General features: G+C 33.6%; 1 protein-coding gene across 1 annotated transcript; it reads right to left on the bottom strand.

The window, feature by feature from the left end:
• Positions 1 to 3,656: 3,656 nt before the first annotated feature.
• LOC115992027 (protein phosphatase 1 regulatory inhibitor subunit PPP1R8 homolog) lies at positions 3,657 to 6,533 on the bottom strand. The gene is made up of 2 exons (XM_031116065.1): positions 5,422 to 6,533; positions 3,657 to 4,846 (listed from the first exon to the last, which is right to left on the bottom strand). The coding sequence occupies exons 1-2, from the start codon at positions 5,895 to 5,897 to the stop codon at positions 4,039 to 4,041; spliced, it is 1,284 nt and encodes a 427-aa protein (XP_030971925.1). The 5' UTR covers positions 5,898 to 6,533; the 3' UTR covers positions 3,657 to 4,038.
• Positions 6,534 to 20,852: the final 14,319 nt, after the last annotated feature.

Here is a 20,852-nt window from a genome sequence, read left to right on the forward strand (position 1 = left end):
TTAATATTGATTAATAATTGAATTGATTAGATTCAATTTTGAAAAAGGTATTTCTATTAGCTATATAAAAAGCGGTAATGCTCTTACAGTACATATTTGGTTTATTGAGTCTTTATCTTTATCCTTATCTTTATCTTTTTCTTTTTCAAGTTTTGAACAGTTGCTACAATGCCATTTTGGTTTGTTCAAGTAGCACTATAGCTACAGTAACTACAACGTTTTTTTTTTTTTTTCTTCAATCTTCCATTTGTACTTTTTTTCTTTTAAATATTTATAAGAAACCGTATATATATTGTTATACTGACACAACAAATTTCACAATTATTGAGGTGTCAATTTCTTACAAGTCAAAATAAAAGAATAAAATATGAAACTGTGACCAATTGAAAATAAATGTTTTGTGAAAATGTTGTGACATTTGTTAGGTGAATGTGTAAAAGCTACAGTACTTTTGATTTGTTCAATATATATTGTTCATTTTTTTTTTTAAATCATCGATTTGTGCTCTTTTTTCTATATATAAAAAGAGTGAATAGGCTCATGAATAGTATTATGAACGATATTTTTGGTTTAGTGACTTGCCTTTTTCTCCCATTTTTTTTTCTTCAAGTTCACCAACTTGGTTTGAGTTTTTTTTTTTTTTTTTTAAAGGATCTTTATATGTTTATTTTGTACTTGTAATGTAAGTTTACATTGTATACACACAAAAAGTAGCAAATATTATATACATTTAATAAGCTCATGAACAGTATTTTTGGTTTAGTGAGTTGCCTTTTTCCCTTTTTATTTTTTATTTCTTCAAGTCCACCAACTTGATTTGAGTTTTTATTTTAAAGGATCTTTATATGTTTACTTTTTACTTGTAATGTAAGCTTACATTGTATACACACAAAAAGTAGCAAATATTATATACATTTGCAAAAAAAAAAAAATTGTACAACCAATTTTTATGTGTTTACAATATAAATTTACATTGTAAGTGCAATGTATATTTCTATATATAAAAAGAGTGAATGGAAAAAGCTATAGTAATTTTGCTATAGTACTTTGGTTTGTTCAACTTTCACTATTTTGCAAGCTTTTTATTTTTTTTTTTTTGTGAATGCGTAAAGTTGTGGTATTTTTGCTATATTTTTTTGGTTTGTCCAATTCACGTTGTTTCACATTATAATAAAATATTAACATCACAAATTGGCACAATATTTTCACAATTGTTAAGGTGTTAATTCATTATAAGTCAAAATAAAATAATAAAATATCATACTAGAATCAGTTACAACTAAAAATAAAATTATTGTGAAAAAGAAGAGCTATATCCACAATAATTTTCACAGCACTTTCATAACAAATCAAATATGGTAAATTATTATTGGTTCTAATTTAAACTTATCAATGAAACTACTTTTTTGTCTACCAATAGTAACTTGTAGTAACCTACTACTTATGATTTGTTGTGAAAATGTCATGGGCATAACATTTTTTTGTGTGAAAAATGTTAAGACATCTTGATGTCGTCACAATATTTTCAAAACTGTTGAGCTGTCAATTCTTTACAAGTTAAAATAAAATATAACAAAATTATAAAGGTATTATGAAAATGTTGCATCATTTTGTTGTGTTTTTAGAAATTTTTTGTTGGTTTAATCAACTTTGTTGAGCCAAAATTCACTATTCCACATACAATTTTCTTGGGTTGACTTTTTGTATATTTTTTTCTTTACACACTATTTTAAGTAAAAACACATAATTTTACACACAAAAACAAAAACAAAAACAAAAACTTAGGAAAAAAACATTTTTCATCTTTTATATTTGGGGTAGTTTACAATTCTTCCTTAAATTTTAAAATCAAGCAATTTTTCTTTTAATATTCTGGAAAAGAGCAAATATGTCATATTTTTATTTTCTCAGTTAAATCCTAATGAAAGCTTATGATTCTTAAAATATTTTATTGTGTAATGTCTAAATTACTCTCGCTAAATTTTAACATCCTAAAAATTTTCTTTATGTATTTTGAGTTTTAAATGATAGAAGTTCTTAGAAAGTTAGAATGATGATATTAGGTGATTTATTTGTTATCTAAAGAATATTGATTTTCTAGGTTTAAATTTTGAAAACTTATAATTTATCTAATGAAAAATTCGATGACACATGCCTTTTGTTATCTTTTTTTATTTATTTTTATTTTTATTTTTATTTTAAATTTTTTAGCAAAACTCAGTTGTTTATTATTAAAATATGATGATATTCGTTATCATTCTTAGAAGTTTTTAGAGAGTAAATATATTGTCTTTAGCAAATAGATACTAAAAAACTATTATAGTTAAATAAATATTTATATGTGTTAAATAACTATCCTAACTTTGTGGTTGATCAAAATTGAGATTAACTTTTTATGATATAATTATCAAAATTCTTAAAATTATTGTTTCTTTTGATTAATGTAAATCTCTATATACTTTAAAAATTAAATGATTCATATATTTGTTTTGTGATACAAATAAAATTTAGAATTGACCTTAATTACTACTTTTTTTTTTCACAGCAAGGCACGTGCTTGCCCTAACTAGTATAAAATAAAATAGCAATAACTAGCAGCATTTTTATGCCAACCAAATCTAAAAATTAAAAGCAAAAAACACTTTTATTTGTCCCATTATTGTCATTTCCCACGTTTTAAAACTCTTAGCAATAGATTAGCAAACGGTTTAGTAATTTTGAAGCACTTTAGTATTGTAATTTGCCAAACTTTCTAAACATCAAAACTCTTTCTCACAAAAGGTCTACAACTGAAGCTTTATAGCTAAAGCTCTACTTCCTACACTAATACCAAACGGGCACATCAAAATGCAGTAAGGTTCCAAAAGTATTTTCCCTCTAGCTTTAAGGCTAAAGCTGAAATTTGAAACTTCTAAGAAAAAAGTTCTACAATTTACCGTTCAGGCTTTATAAATCCAGAACTTTAAAGCATTATTCATTTTTTTTACTAAACATTAAATAGTTTTTCAATTAAAGTTCTATATCATAGAAGCTTTACTTCCTACAACAATGCCAAAGGGGCACCATGATCTCCTACCCAAAAGAGGAGAGAGGAGGAAGTACTAGCCTGTCCTACCGAGCATTATGAGAAATAAAATTGGAGGGCAAAACTAAATGCATACGTTTGTTACTCAAAGACTGAAGACACTGTTTTGGACCTTTTGGTCCTCAAATGCAAAGTGGCTTTAACCTTCTACATATCACGGCCTAAAAAGAAGGGAATAACAATCCCCATAACATCAAATTTCAAACTCAAGAGAGTGAGTGTGACACATTTGTAGCAGAGGTACAAAAGAGCTAATGCCTTCCAACATATCAAGAACTCGAGAGTGAGTGTGACACATTTTTAGCGGAAATACAACAGAGCTATTGTCTTCCAGCATATCAAGAACTCAAGAGAGTGAGTGTGACACATTTTTAGCTGAAATACAACAGAGCTATTGTCTTCCAGCATATCAAGAACTCAAGAGAGTGAGTATGACACATTTTTAGCAGAAATACAACAGAGTTATTGCCTTCCAACATATCAAGTTGCACAAGCAAGGAGAAGTGAACAACAACACCGTAAACCTTGTAAGATAACCTACTTGCCAAACCACAGGGATGCCAACCAACTATTTGCAGTCTGTGAACATGATCTTCATTGTTGTTAGGCCAACACAAGCACATTAGTCCAGGTTTACACGTGACACAAAATATAAAAGGAATAACTTGACCTGCTGAAAATCAGTCATAATTAAATTCCTTTTGGCCTCCTCTAGGATAACACAGGTTAAAGTCTTGGGTTATAACTGGATTGGAGGATTATAGACCCTTGGTGGGGCATGCAATTACAAAAAAAAAAAATTGTTAATGAATTCACCATATATCACCCATTTTCAAGGGAAGCAGTTTCAAATAATTTCCAAAAGTTACTGCTTCTCAACTTCCAATCATATTATCAAACTCACATACAGGAAAATAACACAATCCTTCCACTGCCTAGTCTGCCCACTTCAGTTAGTCACCAAATAAATCATCATCATTTTCTTCATCAACATTACTTGAGCTTACACTCGATGTCCATCCTTGGGCATCTTTTGTTGGAGAAGCTGGTCTATCACCAGAACTAACAGATGGATAAGCCCAGGAAGAACCTAGTTTTCCAGAAAATGATTCCCCATAGAGATCATCATAAATTCCACCTTTTGAAGTGGTTTTGACCTTATTTAAGACTTCCTGTAGTTTATTGGTCACACCTTTTTGGGAAGTAGTATCTTCCTTCATGGAGGACTGTTGCTTTCCTCTAGGTATTACTGTAGTCTGTATAAGGTGTTCATATTTTCCAACAAGACTTCCTTCTTTCACATCTAACGGACCAGGTTCTGTTTCTACATCAGCACCATCTGAAACCCCAACGACTTCAACCAACTCTCCCCCAGCTTGATCCCTGAAGGCTACTCTCAGCTTCCTCATTCTCTTAGTAGATCTCTCCGACTGGTGGCTGTCATCTCTTCCACCTTTTGAGCTACCAGACTTGGTGGATTTTGACGGTAGGTTAAGCTTGCTCAGACCATAACGATTTAGCTGTGTGTTATAAGCCACAACAGCTTCTTCATCAGATGGATCAGGAGGTGGCGGCAAATTGAGCTCTTTAGGTGGAGGACGAGGAAAAAGAGCTGCTTCATTCTTTCTCAAGATATAAATTCTTGTTGATGCAGCAAACCGCAAAGACTGTCCCACTTCTAACTCAACAGGGCTATCTTTAGTCAAGCGCTCATTCGCAACAAATGTACCATGAGCAGATCCCAAGTCAATTACATATATGCTGTGGGAAAGTTAGAACATTGTGAATGCCATGTATAAAATAAAAGAACCTTCCAAACTTCACAAAACCAAATTATCTATGAGAAGTAACAATTATAAATGACACATGCATGCCATCATGGGCGCCTGTCGCCTGGACAGTGAAAGATTACTTCACCTCAAAAGCACCCATAGCCCACTGGAACATCAACAAAATGCAAACCCAATAATGTCGAACCCAGTATGATAAACATTTTTATTCTAGTACAGATAACAATAGAAACATCCACCTCCAAGCTCTAACTCTAGCTCAGACAATTTGTTCTTTCCTTCACTGTTTTCCCAGAATTCAGGTGCATTACGAATTTTTGACTTGATCAACCAACATGAACTCAACAAAACAAAAGTTCCACTGCACTAAGCCACTATCACTAAAAACAATCAAGCCAATTTCACACTCTTTCCTAACAATTCTGTTTTCAATCATAAACAATATAGTGGTGTAACATGTAATGCAAATAAATGTCAGGAAATGTTATGCAAAGAACAAAATAAGAAGTCCAAATAATGTCAAGGAAGATTGCAAACAGATCTAACCTCCCATTCTTGTGAGGAATGACTGCAGCATGCTGGCGCGAAACAGACTGATGATCAAGCACAAAATCACAATTATGAACCTGCCTCCCGAAGATTTGTCGCCGTCTATCTAGATTAATCTTATCAAGAACCACCCCATCCTTCAAAACCTCAAGAAAATAAACTCCTGCCCGAGGCTCAATCGCCCAGTCAGGCGGTTGCCAAGTTGATTCCCCCCCTCCAATCTGAGTCACCTGCTGATTCTGCCCTACCAAGGGTGCCGCCTCCGGCACTGCCGGCCTATTAGAAACATGGGATTGTTGCTGGTGCTGGTTTTGGGCATTTTTTTGCAAGTGGGTATTTGAAACTGGGGAAGTGGAAGAAGCTGGTTTGGATACAGACTGGGTATTGGGCTTGTAAGCTGAATTAACACTCACTGAGAATGGTTCCAAGGTTTCAGCTTTCTTGAATCGATCAAGACCAGCCCTTCCATACATTTTTTTTATCTTTTCCTTTTCTAAATTCCCTAGTAATTTGATAAACCCCCCACAATATTACAAACACAATTGAACCCAGATGCAATTTCAGCCTTAGTATCTAAAACACCACAAAACCCATAAATTCAAAACTCCAATCCATGCTATATACAGACCCAAAACCTCAAAATTCAACAAGTAACTTAGCTCGAGCTTCAAGTGGATGATTATATATGAGTGTCAACTAGGATTCAACTATTCAACCAGATTACAATGTTGAGAAAGAAAGGTATAAAAGCAAAAACTAAATAATAAAATTAATTTCAAAAAAAAAAAAAAAAAAAAAAAGGAAGAATAAGAATAGGACAAAACGCAAAGCAAAGGGTTTTTTTTTTTTTTTTGATTCGAAAAAAGCAAAGGGTTTACTTGTATTGAAATTTGTTTCAAGATTTTTTGATCTAAACTATGATTCAAGATTAAGAAATATAAATGTTGTTATACAAATACTAATAAGATTGTATTTTTTTTTTGTGGGGTTAATGGTTTTTACCTTGAAATTGAATAGGGTTTCTGAAGTTTTAACGGGCTCCTCTGGCTCTGGGCTTTAGAGAGAGAGGGAGAGAGATGAGGTGTTAAATATGGTATGGAGTTTAGGAATTGGGACGAGACAATTGGGAAAAAGCGACAGTGTTTGAGGCTCAATGTCAATTTTATCCTTAGCTTTTTTGCTCAATACCCTTGTTTTGCACATTTATAAATTATATTTGTCTTGCTATGTATTTTTGTCATGTGGCTAGAATAAGTAAATGAAAATAGTAGCAAAAAGGAAAGTATATGAATTAGAAAGTTTTTTTTTTTTTTTTTTTTCCCTCAAAAAGAAAAGAAAGTTTTTTTTATTAAGCTAAAACTTTGTTATTAATTTTTGAAATAGTTTAAAATACCTGCTATTTTATTTGAAAACAAGTGACTTTACAAACTGAAAACTCAATTGATGTTTTTCCCTTATAATAAAAAGTAATTATCATTAGACTAATGTCATAGGTTTAAATTTATTGTACTACCAAAGAATGGTTTAAAGTAATACTTTAATTAAAATTAGCCTATAGGCTGCTATGCACGGTGTTTCTTTTTCTCTCTTGTCTTCAATTGGCAAAAGTTTGGTTGAATTTAATTGATTTTCTTTCTAATTGATATTTGTAGACAAATTAAATGGAAATCTGAATTCAATTGGTTGCCATCTACAAGTTGGTTTTCTTTAAAGACTCTATCTTGATTGGAATGATGGAAAAGTAGGAGGATGAAAAAAATAAGTACAAATAATAAGCATTTTTTTAATTAAAAAAATCATTTTCACTAGAGATCAAGTTCTTTGACACCTCTCCACTAGTAATTTTCCTTCCTATGAAGTAAACTTTTGTGTAATTGCATCTAGTTGAAAAAACAGAAGGTAATCTTGTCCTCAACTTGCATTTTCCTTCTCATTTTTCTTTCCATTTTGGATGAATTGGATTGTGGGTTTGGAAGAAATTGCCACCCTCCCCATATTGATGAAATTATCAATCTTCATCTTATTTTCTTTCCTCTATTTTTCCATCATTTCTTAATTCACCCTAACCAAACAACTTTGGCATGATGAATAGTTTGAATACTATGTCTATATATAATAAAAGTCAAGAATCAGAGAAAATCTAATTAGATTCTCAATTTTGCGTCACGTGTCCTATTTAATTTTTAATTTTTGTGCCAAGTGAATTATTGAGTGTAAAAATCAAAGAGTCCAAATCCAATTAAATTCTAAATTGGATTTCAATTAAAGTCCAATTTTACGCCACTTGTCCATCTAATTTTTTAATTTTTGTGGCAAGTAAATTATTGAGCGCAAAAACCAAATAATCTACATCTAATTAAATTCTAAATCATAATATTAACATATATATATATATATATATATATAATATGAAACCATTACATATTTTAGAAATGTATGATTTAAAAAAGTTGTAAGCTAATACTGTGTATAATTTGAACCTCTTCTAAAAAAATTTATAATTTGAATCATGAAATTTTGATTATTTTTAATTGTACCTGTGCATATATATGAGGTTACACACTAGTTCAATATAACACTCAAGAGTTTTGAGATGATTAGAAATTGTCATAAATTGAGAATGATTGAGTAATGAGTTTTGCCTTTCCCATTATCTTTTGTAATAATAATGGTTAATGTAGTTAATTATTATTTTTTTTTTTCAAAATTTAAAGATGTATCATATGATTTGCCTATGCTATGTAACTTAAGGTAAAAAAAAAATTCTCTCATTTTATTGCCTATTTTTATTCAACTTATTATACCACTACCATGTTTCCCACGAGTATACTATTGGTGATGACTCAACTTGCTACAAATTTTAGGGTTGTAGGTGGATCCTTTGCAGCAATTGCCAATTGGTTGATAATTTTTATATTTTGCCTGTTTGAAGCTGGGAATACGAATATCGAGACGTTTATTACTAGTATTTTGGTATTAGTTATTGTAATGTATAACATTTGAGCCCATATACTAGAACTCGTGGGGTTAGGTCAAAGGAAGTTTTCCAAGCCACTAGAAAATGCACAAGGTAGAAAAAAAAAGGGTGATATTGAATAAGCCAAATTGTCTCCACAAGTGAGGAAAATAGGCCATTAAATGCCAACCAAGTGGTAAAACTTGCTCAACCATACCTTTTAGAAATGCATGCAAATATTACAAATGATAAACTATCCATTATGTTATACATAAATATGTTAAAAATAAACTTGTAACAATTGTAAGCGATTAAAAAATATATTTTATATTTCCACTTCATGTGCATATTTTTTATGTACTAAGCTATACACATAAAAGAGAAAATGTGGAGTCCTTCAAAATTTAAGCTTTAAAATATTTTTTGAAATCTAAAATGTAAAAAATGAAATTTTTTAATAAGGGGAAAAACCAAATGAACGGCAGAGTATAAATATTTTTCTAATTATATATATATATATATATATGTAAATTAGAAAAAAAAAATTTGAAAAGAACCAATGTTATGGTGTTAGTGAAATACCAACTGTTATGTGTAGTTGGTTGTTACATTTTTTTTTTTTTTTTTTTTTTCTTCTATTTCTTTGAATTATTCTTATTATTTGTTTTTAAATAAATTAGAGTAAAATTTTCACTTACCATGTACTAAACATGTTAATAAACATATAAGTAAAAATATTTTTTTAAGGTAAATATTATTTCCATACTAATTTTGATACTTAAACTTCTACATTTTTCATATTATAGATAATAATTACAAGTAGTAGAGTTGAGTAAAATTAATTTGGACTTGATAGTATGTTTATGTTTAAACATACAAAAAATTACAATAACTATAAGACGCACAAAATCATTGTATGAGGAGTAAGCATCGATTAATGATTTACTTGACACTTACATTGGTTACCTAACATACTGTTTCAGATCAAGATGCCAAATTTATGAGATATTTTTTGAATACTTTATGAAGGATGCTAAATACAAAGTTTAAATTTTCTTCATCAAGACAACTAATTGAGTGCTAAGTTCAAAAAAAGTCCTATATCATGGGGTAAATATTATTAAAGAAAACTAAAATGAACAATTGATTTTGAAAATTTAGTCATTTCTACATATACAAGACCAACTCAACTTCTAGAGTAACCACCTTTGAGACTTCTGATACTGTCACATAATTAGAGATTGAACAACAATAGGAAGATTGGCCACACCCAATATCTAATGCCATCTAAAAAAAAAAACCTAAAGCATTACAAGAATATAAGCTACCCTAGCAGCAGAGAAAAAAGTTTGGATAATTGAATGTGTGGATTCTTATTCTGTACATGTTGTATTTGTCAAGCTTAGCAACAGTACCATGGGTAATGACTTCGGAATATTATCTAATAAAATTTTAGGTTGTAGGTGGGGCCCTACATGTGGTGGTATGTCCGGAAGAGGTGAATTTTATAGCCTAAATTTGTATATTGTTTTGTCACTGGGAGTAAAAGACAAAATGATCGTTAAAATTGTATTCCTCTTTAGTGTTGATGATAATTGATAAGAACCATACAGAACCAATAAAAGTAATAGGAAATAGTTGCACTCATTATTAAATAACATTTTGATATTATATTTTGGGAGGAAAATCTCCTTTTTAGAGCATCTTTAGTAAACTCTCCATATTTTTGTACTATTTGGAGAGTGAACAATTATTTTTACCTATTTACTTTTTCAACTATACTTTCCAACATACTCTATCATTTCTCTATTTCATTTAAATATTATTTCTTCATTCATTCTTTAATCTTATTTTATTCTTTTCAAATTCCAAATAGCTATATATTTTAAATCTCCAATTATATAATTTTTAAATTTTCTAACTATCTAGTATATTGTTAACAGTCTAATTTTAATTTTCATGCATTTTTTGACAACAATCATCAATTGATTGAGAATTTTTATATTTCGCCTCTTTGAGGCTAGAAATATCGAGACATTTATTACTAATATTTTGGTATTAGTTATTGTAATGTATTATATTTGAGCCCATGTTCCTAGAACTCGTGGGTTTAGGTTAAAGGAAGTTTTCCAATTGTTTAAAGTTTAAACCACTAGAAAATACATGAGGTACAAAAAATATGGGTGATATTGAAGAAGGAAAATCGTCTCCAACAAGTAAGGAAAAGAGGCCATTAAATACCAATTGAGAGGTGAAACTTGCTCAACTACCACTTTTAGAAATGCATGCAAATATTACAAGTGATGAACTATCTATTTTATAAACATATTATTATACACAAATATGTTCAAACATAAACTTGCAACAAATTTAAAAAAAATAATTTAAAAATATATATTTTATTTTTATTTCATGTGAATATTTTTTGTACTAAGTTATATACATAAAAGAGAAAATGTAGAGACCTTCAAAATTTAAACAATAAAAAAAATTTTGAAATCTAAAATGTCAAAAATGAAAATTTTTAATAAGAAGAAAAATCAAATGAAAGACGGAGTATAAATATTTTTCTAATTCCTACATGTAAATTAGAAAAAATGAAATGAATTAGCGTTATGGTGTTAGTGTTTCAAAATTCATACACTATTTAAGCTAATGAAATACCAACTATTATGTATAGCTGGTTATTACATTGTTTTTTTCTTTTTTTTCTTTTTTTTCTTTTTTTAAAATTATTCACAATATGTTTTTTTTAAATAAAATAAGTTAGAATAAAAATTTTCACTTACTATGTACTAAACTTGTTAATAAACATATAAGTAACAATATTTGTTGAAGGTAAATATTATTTTCATACTAATTTTGATTCTTAAACTTCTACCTTTCTCATGTTATATATAAAAATTACAAGTTGTAGAGTTGAGAAAAATTAATTTGGAATTGATGATATGTTTATGGTTAAACATAAAAAAGAAAATAACATTGCAAATATAATTATAAGAACCACAAAAGCATTGTATGAGGAGTAAGCTTCGATTACTAATTTATTTAACACTTACATTGGTTATCTAACATTATTGTTTCGAATCAAGATGCCAAATTTATGAGATATTTTTTGAAGACTTTATGAACACTCCAGAATTTTGAACAGTCGTTTGATATTTTTTAAACAGATGCCAAATTTATTTGACACTTACACTATTCGATCTCTTATTATTGTATGAGATATTTTTTGAAGACTTTATGCTAAATACAAAACTTAAATTTTCTTCATCAAGACAACTAATTGAGTGCTAAGTTAAAAATAAAATCCTACGTCATTGGGTAAATGTTATTAAAGAAGACTGATGAAAGTTCAAATAGTGTAAAAACACCCTTGAACGTTTAGACCCCCAATTTACAAATTAACCAATTCAAGCTCTATGTCAAACAACAAGTGTGCGGAAAATGAACAAAAGCTATAAAACAGAATTGGTAAACAATCTAAGCCAATTTAAAATCACAACCCACAACAGATAATAAAAGGCAAAGATAAAAGGGAAGGAAGATGCAAACACAAGGACAACATGCGATGTGTTATCGAAGAGGAAACCGAAGCCCTCGGCGTAAAACCTCTCCGCTGCCCTCCAAGTGGTAAACAATCCACTAGAAAATGTAGTTGGGATACATGGAGAGCAATAGACCCTCCAAGCCTAATCTACCCAGTGCACCTAAGCCCTCCAAGCTTCTTGCTCCAACGAGGTTGCGCCGAACCTATTTCTTTTCTAGCTTCTCAAATTCCGCTACTTGACCATAGCATCAACCAATGTAAATTGGTTCCTTCCTAACTGCTTCCCAGAACACCAAACAGCCCTCTCACAGTAATTGATATGGTGAGGAAAGGTTTTGGTAAAATGCCTCTCAAGGGTTTAACAATGGAGAGGAAGAGAGTTGAGGAATTTGAAGAGACTCTTATGTAAAGATTGTAGATGAATCAATCTTGTTTTACTCTAGGGTTTTTCTCTCAAAATTCTCTCTGGAAGCTCTCTTTCTTTTGTGGGTATAAGGGGTATTTATACTGGGATGAGAAAAGAATGTGAAACGTCAGGTTTTTCAAAACAGGGGTGGCTCGCGGCTTGACTGAGTCGCGAGATCCAGTCGTGCGATAACAGAATGGCCAGTTATCCTATTTTGTCCTGTAGTGCTCTAGCTAGCATGACGGTTCAACTTCTGGCATGCTTGGCACGTGTGCTGCTTTTGGCGACTTGCAGCCGCGAGTCACCCGCGAGATCCAGCCGCGAGACTCTGTTTTCTTGCACACTCTTGAGCATTCAACACTCTATCTCACTCACTACCCTTACAACAAACCCACCTAAATACAGGGTTACTAATTGCTGAAATACAAGCAAATTTGGCACGGAATAAAGCCAACAAGATGGTTGATTAAATTTAACCTTACAATCTTCCCCTTTGGCTATTTCGTGACAAAACCCTAAAACAGACTCTAGACTTAACATGTGAATTGGGAACAGTTGAGCAAAACTCACTCACACCTAATTCTAGAAACTGTGAGGCACTTGAATCATATGAGCATGAAACTCCTGAAACACAACAATACACCATGATCATTGTATGCAAAAAACATGAAATGCATATGAAACAAGCATAAGGTGATCAAGCAAGGATGAAGTTAAGAAACAAACCATGGCTTGATCAAACAAGTAATCACTACAAGGTAGTGATCACAATGCTTATCCACACTTGGAATGAACACTTGAACATACAAGCAAACAAGAACAATACAAGTTACTTGTATGCCCAACACTCAACCAATGCATAATACACTAAGTATATGCATCTAGGAACAATCCTACAAGGGCACAAGAGTGACAGTACTTAACCAGAAAATGCATGACATTTGGATAGAAGTATTGATTTAACAAAAACATAGAGGCTGCATAAAGCATGGTACAAACCATAAAGCCTACAAGAAAAGCATAAAACATAACCCTAAAAGCTTACAGAAGCAACATGGGTACAAACACAATATACTTCTGAAGAACATCAACAATATATATATTTATAAAGTAAACCAAGTTTATGAGTTATGAGTTAGAAACAAAAATGCACCAAAATCACAGTGTATCAAACCCATAGTAACAATAAATATCCAAAAACATAAACCTATAAATTTAAAGGATAAGTCTAAAACAAAAGGATGTGTGTACTCCCCCTATTACTATGCACACTTCCCTTTGAGCTTTCTCCCCCTTACTGACTGCTCTCCCCCTTTTTGGCACAAATAGTTAAAGGCTGTCGTCTAACTTTTGTTGAATAGCTTCTAGCTGATTCTCCATGGACTCGAGTCGCATTTGAACATGGTTGTTGGTGGAGTAGAGAAGTGTCACCATTTCATCAATGCGTTTCTGAATATTGTCAAGCAAACTACCCATTCTATCAGTTTGAGGATCAGACTGTGCTTGCGGAATGCTAATTTGTGGAACTTCAGGGATGACACGCAAAGTAGGTGTGGTATGTACAGGTGTCTCTGACTCAGGAGCAGATGGAGTAACCGGAGAGATGTGTGCACTCTTTGGTGTTTTAGAGGAATGACTTCTGCTGGCTTGTAGTGTGAACATGGAAATTGGACGCAGACGGGTCAACATTTTTCCATCTGAGGGAGGAACAATGCCTTCACAAAGAATGAATTTCATGATGAGACTGCAAAATGCAATACATCCTCGAGTTGCAGATCGAGCCGCGACCTTCCTCATGGTTTGAAAGATGTGGGCACAGATATCAATGAGGGCTCCTGTAATAAGATCACAAAAGAATTGAGCTCTTCCAAGATTTATGAAGGTAGTGTTGGACAGTGGGTAGAGATTAGAGAACATGATCAACTTTAGTGTGGTCAGCTTTGGTGCAAACTTTGCGGTGCTTATGGATGTGCCTGTACTGGATACTTCATGATCAGATCCTAGAACTTGTAGAATGTCTTGAGTCTCTGGAGTTCGATCATCGTACGAAGTTAGATCCACATTTTGAGGTCTAGTGATGTGGAGAATATCGGCTATGGAGTTCGGGGAGATGGAAAACTCCTTTCCTCTGACCTAGCAAATTAGTTCAACTCCAAGATCACTTGTATTAGAGTAGCATTCCTTAACCAATTCATCCATTGGATCGACAAAATTCCCAAATAAGTTTGCCCAATCTCGTGGCTCAAAGATTTGAGGGATAAAAGTGGTCCCTAAGGTGTTAAACTCAACCACCCGTTCCACTATAGGAGATGCCTTGTCAAAAATGTTTGAGTAGATGTGTGAGGTAAGCGGGGTTTTAAACTTCTCCAAATTGGTGTCTTGAGATGACTGAGATGAAAGTCGAGTCCGTTTAGCAACTGGGGTTGATGGATCATCAGTAACAATGTCTTTGCCCTTAGAAGATCGACGAGACATCTGCAAGAGAATAGGCACACAACAAAGAACCAAAAATAGCACCACAAAGGACAGATATCAACTTGATTAGATTCAGAAATGAATGTAAACCATAGAAATCACACACAATTTCAAACATAAGTTATGACAATATAGAATGAGGCAGGTGCAACACAATGGTGAAAATGCAATAGAGCACAGAGTAAGACAAACTTAAAGATAACTGTCAATAAGACATTCTACCATGAGTCTGAAATGCACAATGAAAACCACATACAACCAAAAAAAATGGCAGTGGGACATATCAAACAGAAAATTGAATGTATTAAAGTAATACACTCAAGACAGAAGCACACACATGTAATGACAACAAAACCACAGTGATACAAGATAGGTAATCCAAAACCACAGACACAAGTAAACTTTCATACACACAAATGGAGTAAAAATCAGAAAAACACCAAACCCATTTCCCAAAAGAGTATAAACACCAACAAATGCCAAAGCACAGAACAAAGATAAAAACATTGTGACCAACAAAACGACACCAGATGAAATCAGCATCAAACACAATCCACCATACCCAGCACACAAAGAGTAAAACGTTTGAACACAATATGACAAAAATAACAACCTAAACAGCAAGAAAGTAACACAGAAAACATAACATATGAAGTGAGGAAGAGAAGACCCATACCTTTTCTTGATGATTTTGAGAAGAAATGAGGCAACAATGGAGTTCAAAATGGGTTACACGGAACGTTTGGGAAGGAGACAGTTGAGAGAGAAGATGAACAGTCACAAAAAGTTCGAGGGAAAACTGAAAAAGATTTTAAAAACTGCCTTCACTATACAAAACATGCGTTTTTCGCGGCTGAGGTAAGTCACCAGATAGTCGCCAAAACCACTCGCCAAACCATTTCAAGACAAAAGTTTTGAAAAATTTCTAAGTGTTTTTCGCGACTGGAAAATTCACTCGCGAGTTAGTCGCAAGCAGAGCCGCAAAAATCTCTGTGTACTCCTCGCGACTGGACCTTCCACTCGCGACCAAGTCGCCAAAATTGACCCCCGAGCTCGCGACTATGGCGTGCGACTTGACTTATCTGCGACTGAGTCGCCAAAACAGGGCAAAAAAGTTTTTTGAAATTTTCAGTTTTTGAAGAACAAAATACTTTCCAAAAACACCTAAAACACTCAAAAATCTTTTTGTACTTGAATCAACAAAAATTGAGCATGTGAAAACACATTTCATCAAGTACAATCACATAAATGAATATGACATTTATTGAGCATAAACTTATGTGTTGTGTGTGGATATCAACAATGAGATAGTCCTTAGTCTAATGTGAAGTTTCAATAATCAATTCAACCAAGGCATACACAATTAGCACTAGATCATGTGACCCATCTCAATTATAGAAGTATGCATATATGACCTCCCACAGAACTTGATAACATAACTTGGAGCTTTACCTTTGACTCCACAAACAATCGTAACATTTGATATTTTTGGTCCTTTTAAGACAATCACCTCTCATTGTGAGAGTGATATTTGATATTTCACCTTGATGAGATAGCCTTTGGCTTTTTGAATAAACATTCACATGAATTTTTGGTCGCTTTCCCTTATTCCTAGTCAAATACTAGTATGTGTAACAGGTTTTTGCAGCTCAATATCTCTTTTCATTTGGAGATTTACATTTGGTGAGCTCTTTTTAGCAAAAAAATAAAGAGTGTGAAGATATATAGGCACAAGTCTATGCAAGTCTCAAGATCAACATAACCATTCACTAATCATTCATGACAAATTTGAAGATCTATTTACAACAGTCACATAGATTTCAAGATTTCTTCTACCGTGATAAGAGTACAAAGAAGCAAGTTACGCTCGAAAATGCACAAAGCCATTAGCACAAAGGTACAAGGCAAAACAAGTTTTGAAACAAAACTCAACAATGTCAATCAAATTTTTTGATTTTCTATTTTTTATGTGGTTTTTGGATTTTTTGACACATAAGAAGAAAAAGATTGATCAAAAACAAAAATGAACAAAAGTATGCACAAATGGACAAACAAAAAACCACCAACATAATCAATAAGCAAACAATCAAACATCGTCACAAAGCATAGGAAGTATTGATGCATGGACATGTTGTAATGCTTATGCATGAGTACCCTTTTTCACCCACACGTCACTTGCGTTTGGGGTGATTTCCTTATAGGATTTGGTACGAGAGTTAGGGCTTTCAAACCTTCGTGTGAAGCTCTCCAAGTAGTTGGTGAAAGCACCAATCATCTTCATTACGTCCATCATTCCGGTATCACCACTTTGATCTCTTGATGGTTCAATAGCCCAATTTCTTATGTCATTTCTAGGTCCTCGTGGCCTTGGAGCAGTTGCATTATTCAGTGCTCTCAGCTTTTGACAATTTGGCCGAGTATGCCCTTGAAGTCCGCAATGATGACACACATAGTTCGATCTAGGACCTCTTTGTGGTCGTGGACGAGACTTGGTTCGGGATTTAGACCTGCCCATGGATTGATTACGTGGATTCAACAACTGTTCATTCCCCACATTCCTCTTCTCCTCTATCTTGGGCTTCTCAGCAGTAGGGCCAACATCAGCTGATTCTTTGGCCTTTATAAACTTCACTTCTTTAGTGATATTGCCAGATAAGTTACTTCCTCCGGTATATCCCAATCCGGATTTTTCTGAAAAACTCTTTTGAGATGAAATAATATCATCTAGTTTCTTGGTGGTGACCCTCTCTATTTTAGCATTTGCTTGCACAACCTCTTACTCAAGAAATCTCACTTTTGTGTAAGTTTCTGATAGCTCACCGTTCAGTGTTTCTAGCTCACATTTGGCCTCCTCATAGCAAATTAGGAGACTTTTATAGTCCTCCTCTGCCTTCTTCATCTTTCTCACAGTTGCCTTTGCCACCTTTATGTACTCACCCGACTTCTCCAGGAGTGAGTTATAATTGTCTTGAAGATTGGCTGTGTTTTCATCTTCTTCTGTATCTGATTCCTCAACAGCTCCAAATGATTCTTCATCACTATGTACTCCAAACTCTTGTACAAGCAGATTCAACTCGTCTGAAGACTCAATATGGGCAATAGTCATAAAAGCTGAGTAATTCCCTTCTCCGTCACAGCTTTCCTCAGAATCTGAGTCGGATGAATCCGAGTCACTCAATGTCGTGGCATACACTTTGCCTTTCGATTTTAAATAATTCGGACATTCTTTCTTAAAGTGTCCATGCCCGTTGCATTCGAAACAAGTGACACCTTGTGTAGATTGAGATTTTTTTTCCATCTTTCTTTTTGAATTCCCTTTTCTCTCTTCCTGAACTTTGGAATTTTCCTTTATCACCAAATTTGCCATTATTCTTGAATTTCAAGAATTTTCGGAAATTTTTTACAAGATATGCAACATCTTTGTCAACCACATCTTCTTCCGATGAGTCATGGTCTTCCACCTTTTCATTAATGGTCTTAAGAGCAAGAGATTTACTCTTCCGTTGATTGGGCAGCGACATTTCATAAGTCTGAATAGAACCAACCAGCTCCTAGACTTTTATGTCATCAAGGTCCTTGCTCTCTTCAATCGCTGTCACTTTGGCACGAAAACTTTCTGACAATGATCGAAAGATCTTCCTTACAATTTTAGAATCCTCCGTTTTCTCTCCCAAATTGAACTTGCTTACAATCACCTCATTCAGCTTGCTATAGAAAGAGTCAAAGGACTTATCCTCACTCATTTTTAACTCCTCAAACCGAGTGGTTAGCATCTGCAGCTCGGTGTCTTTTACTTTCTTCGTGCCTTCGTAAGTGGTCTCCAATATCTCACATGCTTCTTTGGCAACAATAATGTGAGAGATCCTGTGAAATTCATCTGGAGACACACCACAGAAAATAGCATTGAGTGCTTTACTGTTAGCATTAGATGCGGCGAGTGCTGCCTTATCCCATATGGATTTGGCTGCCTCAGGTCTAGTCCAACCTATCTCAACAGTATCCCAAACAGATTCATCAATGGAACATAGAAATACTCTCATGCGAACCTTTCAAAAAGCATAATTACTACCATCAAAATATGAAGGTGCATTTAGGGATTGAGATCGATCCATCTCAATAGGGAGTCAAGGATCACACTATGGTAATGAAACCACTAAAAGTGTACTCGCTCTGATATCAATTGAAAGTTCAAATAGTGTAAAAACACCCTTGAACGTTTAGACCCCCAATTTACAAATTAACCAATTCAAACTTTATGTCAAACAACAAGTGTGCGAAAAATGAACAAAAACTATAAAACAGAATTGCTAAACAATTTAAGCCAATTTAAAATAACAACCCACAGCAGATAATAAAAAGCAAATATAAAAGGGAAGGAAGATGCAAACACAAGGACAACACGCGATGTGTTATTGAAGAGGAAACCGAAGCCCTCGGCGTAAAACCTCTTTGCCGCCCTCCAAGCGGTAAACAATCCACTAGAAAATGTAGTTGGGATACATGGATAGCAATAGACCCTCCAAGCCTAATCTATCCAGTGCACCTAAGCCCTCCAAGTTTCTTGCTCCAACGAGGTTGCGCCGAACCTATTTCTTTTCTAACTTCCCAGATTCCGCTACTTGACCATAGCATCAACCAATGTAAATTGGTTCCTTCCTAACTGCTTCCCAGAATACCAAACAGCCCTCTCACAGTAATGGATATGGTGAGGAAAGGTTTTGGTAAAATGCCTCTCAAGGGTTTAACAATGGAGAGGAAGAGAGTTGAGGAATTTGAAGAGACTCTTATGTAAAGATTGTAGATAAATCAATCTTGTTTTACTCTAGAGTTTCTCTCTCAAAATTCTCCCTGGAAGCTCTCTTTCTTTTGTGGGTATAAGGGGTATTTATACTGGGATGAGAAAAGAATGTGAAACGTTAGGTTTTTCAAAACAGGGGTGGCTCGCGGCTTAACTGAGTCGCGAGATCCAGCCGTGCGATAACAGAATGACTAGTTGTCCTATTTTGTCCTGTAGTGCTCCAGCTAGCATGACGGTTCAACTTCTGGCATGCTTGGCACGTGTACTGCTTCTGGCAGCTTGCAGTCGCGAGTCACCCGCGAGATCCAGCCGCGAGACTCTATTTTCTTGCACACTCTTGAGCATTCAACACTCTATCTCACTCACTACCCTTACAACAAACTCACCTAAATACAGGGTTACTAATTGCTGAAATACAAGCAAATTTGGCACGGAATAAAGCTAACAAGATGGTTGATTAAATTCAACCTTACAATTGAAATGAACAATTAATTTTAAAAATTTAGCCATATTTGCATACATAAGACCAACTTACCTTCCAGAGTAGCCATCGTTGAGATTCCTAATGCCACCTCATAATAAGAGATTAATTGAACAGCGAGAGGAACATTAACTCTACTTGAAATTTGTCTTCCAGAGTAGCCACCATGGAGTCTCTCGAAGCCGCCACATAATAAGAGATCGAACAGAGGTATGAAAAATAGCCATACACAATATCTAGCGCAATCTTAAAAAAAAAATTAAATAAATTAATTAATTAAAAAAACCCAAAGCGTTAAAGGTATAAAAGCTACCCCCAGGAGTAGAGAAAAAAGTTTGGACAATTGAGTGCGTGGATTATTATTTTGTATATGTTGTATTCATTTGGCTTTGGAATGATACCACGGATAATGAATTGGGAGTATTATCCAACAAAATTTTGGGTTGTAGGTGGAGCCTTGGCAACAATTATCAATTGGTTGGGAAATCTTATATTTCATCTGTTTAAAGCTAGGAATATCGAGTATTTTGGTATCAGTTATTGTCATCTATTATATTTGAGCCCATGTTCATAGAACTCGTGGGGTTAGGTTAAAGGAAGTTTTTCAATTCTTTAAACCACTAGGAAATGCACAAGTACAAAAAATATGGGTGATACTGAATAAGCCAAATCATCTCCAACAAGTGAGGAAAAGAGGCCATTAAATGCCAACCGAGAGATGAAACTTAGACAGCTACCCCTTTCAAAAATGCATGCAAATAT

The sequence above is a fragment of the Quercus lobata genome, chromosome 5, assembly GCF_001633185.2.
Source record: "Quercus lobata isolate SW786 chromosome 5, ValleyOak3.0 Primary Assembly, whole genome shotgun sequence".
NCBI lineage: Eukaryota > Viridiplantae > Streptophyta > Magnoliopsida > Fagales > Fagaceae > Quercus > Quercus lobata.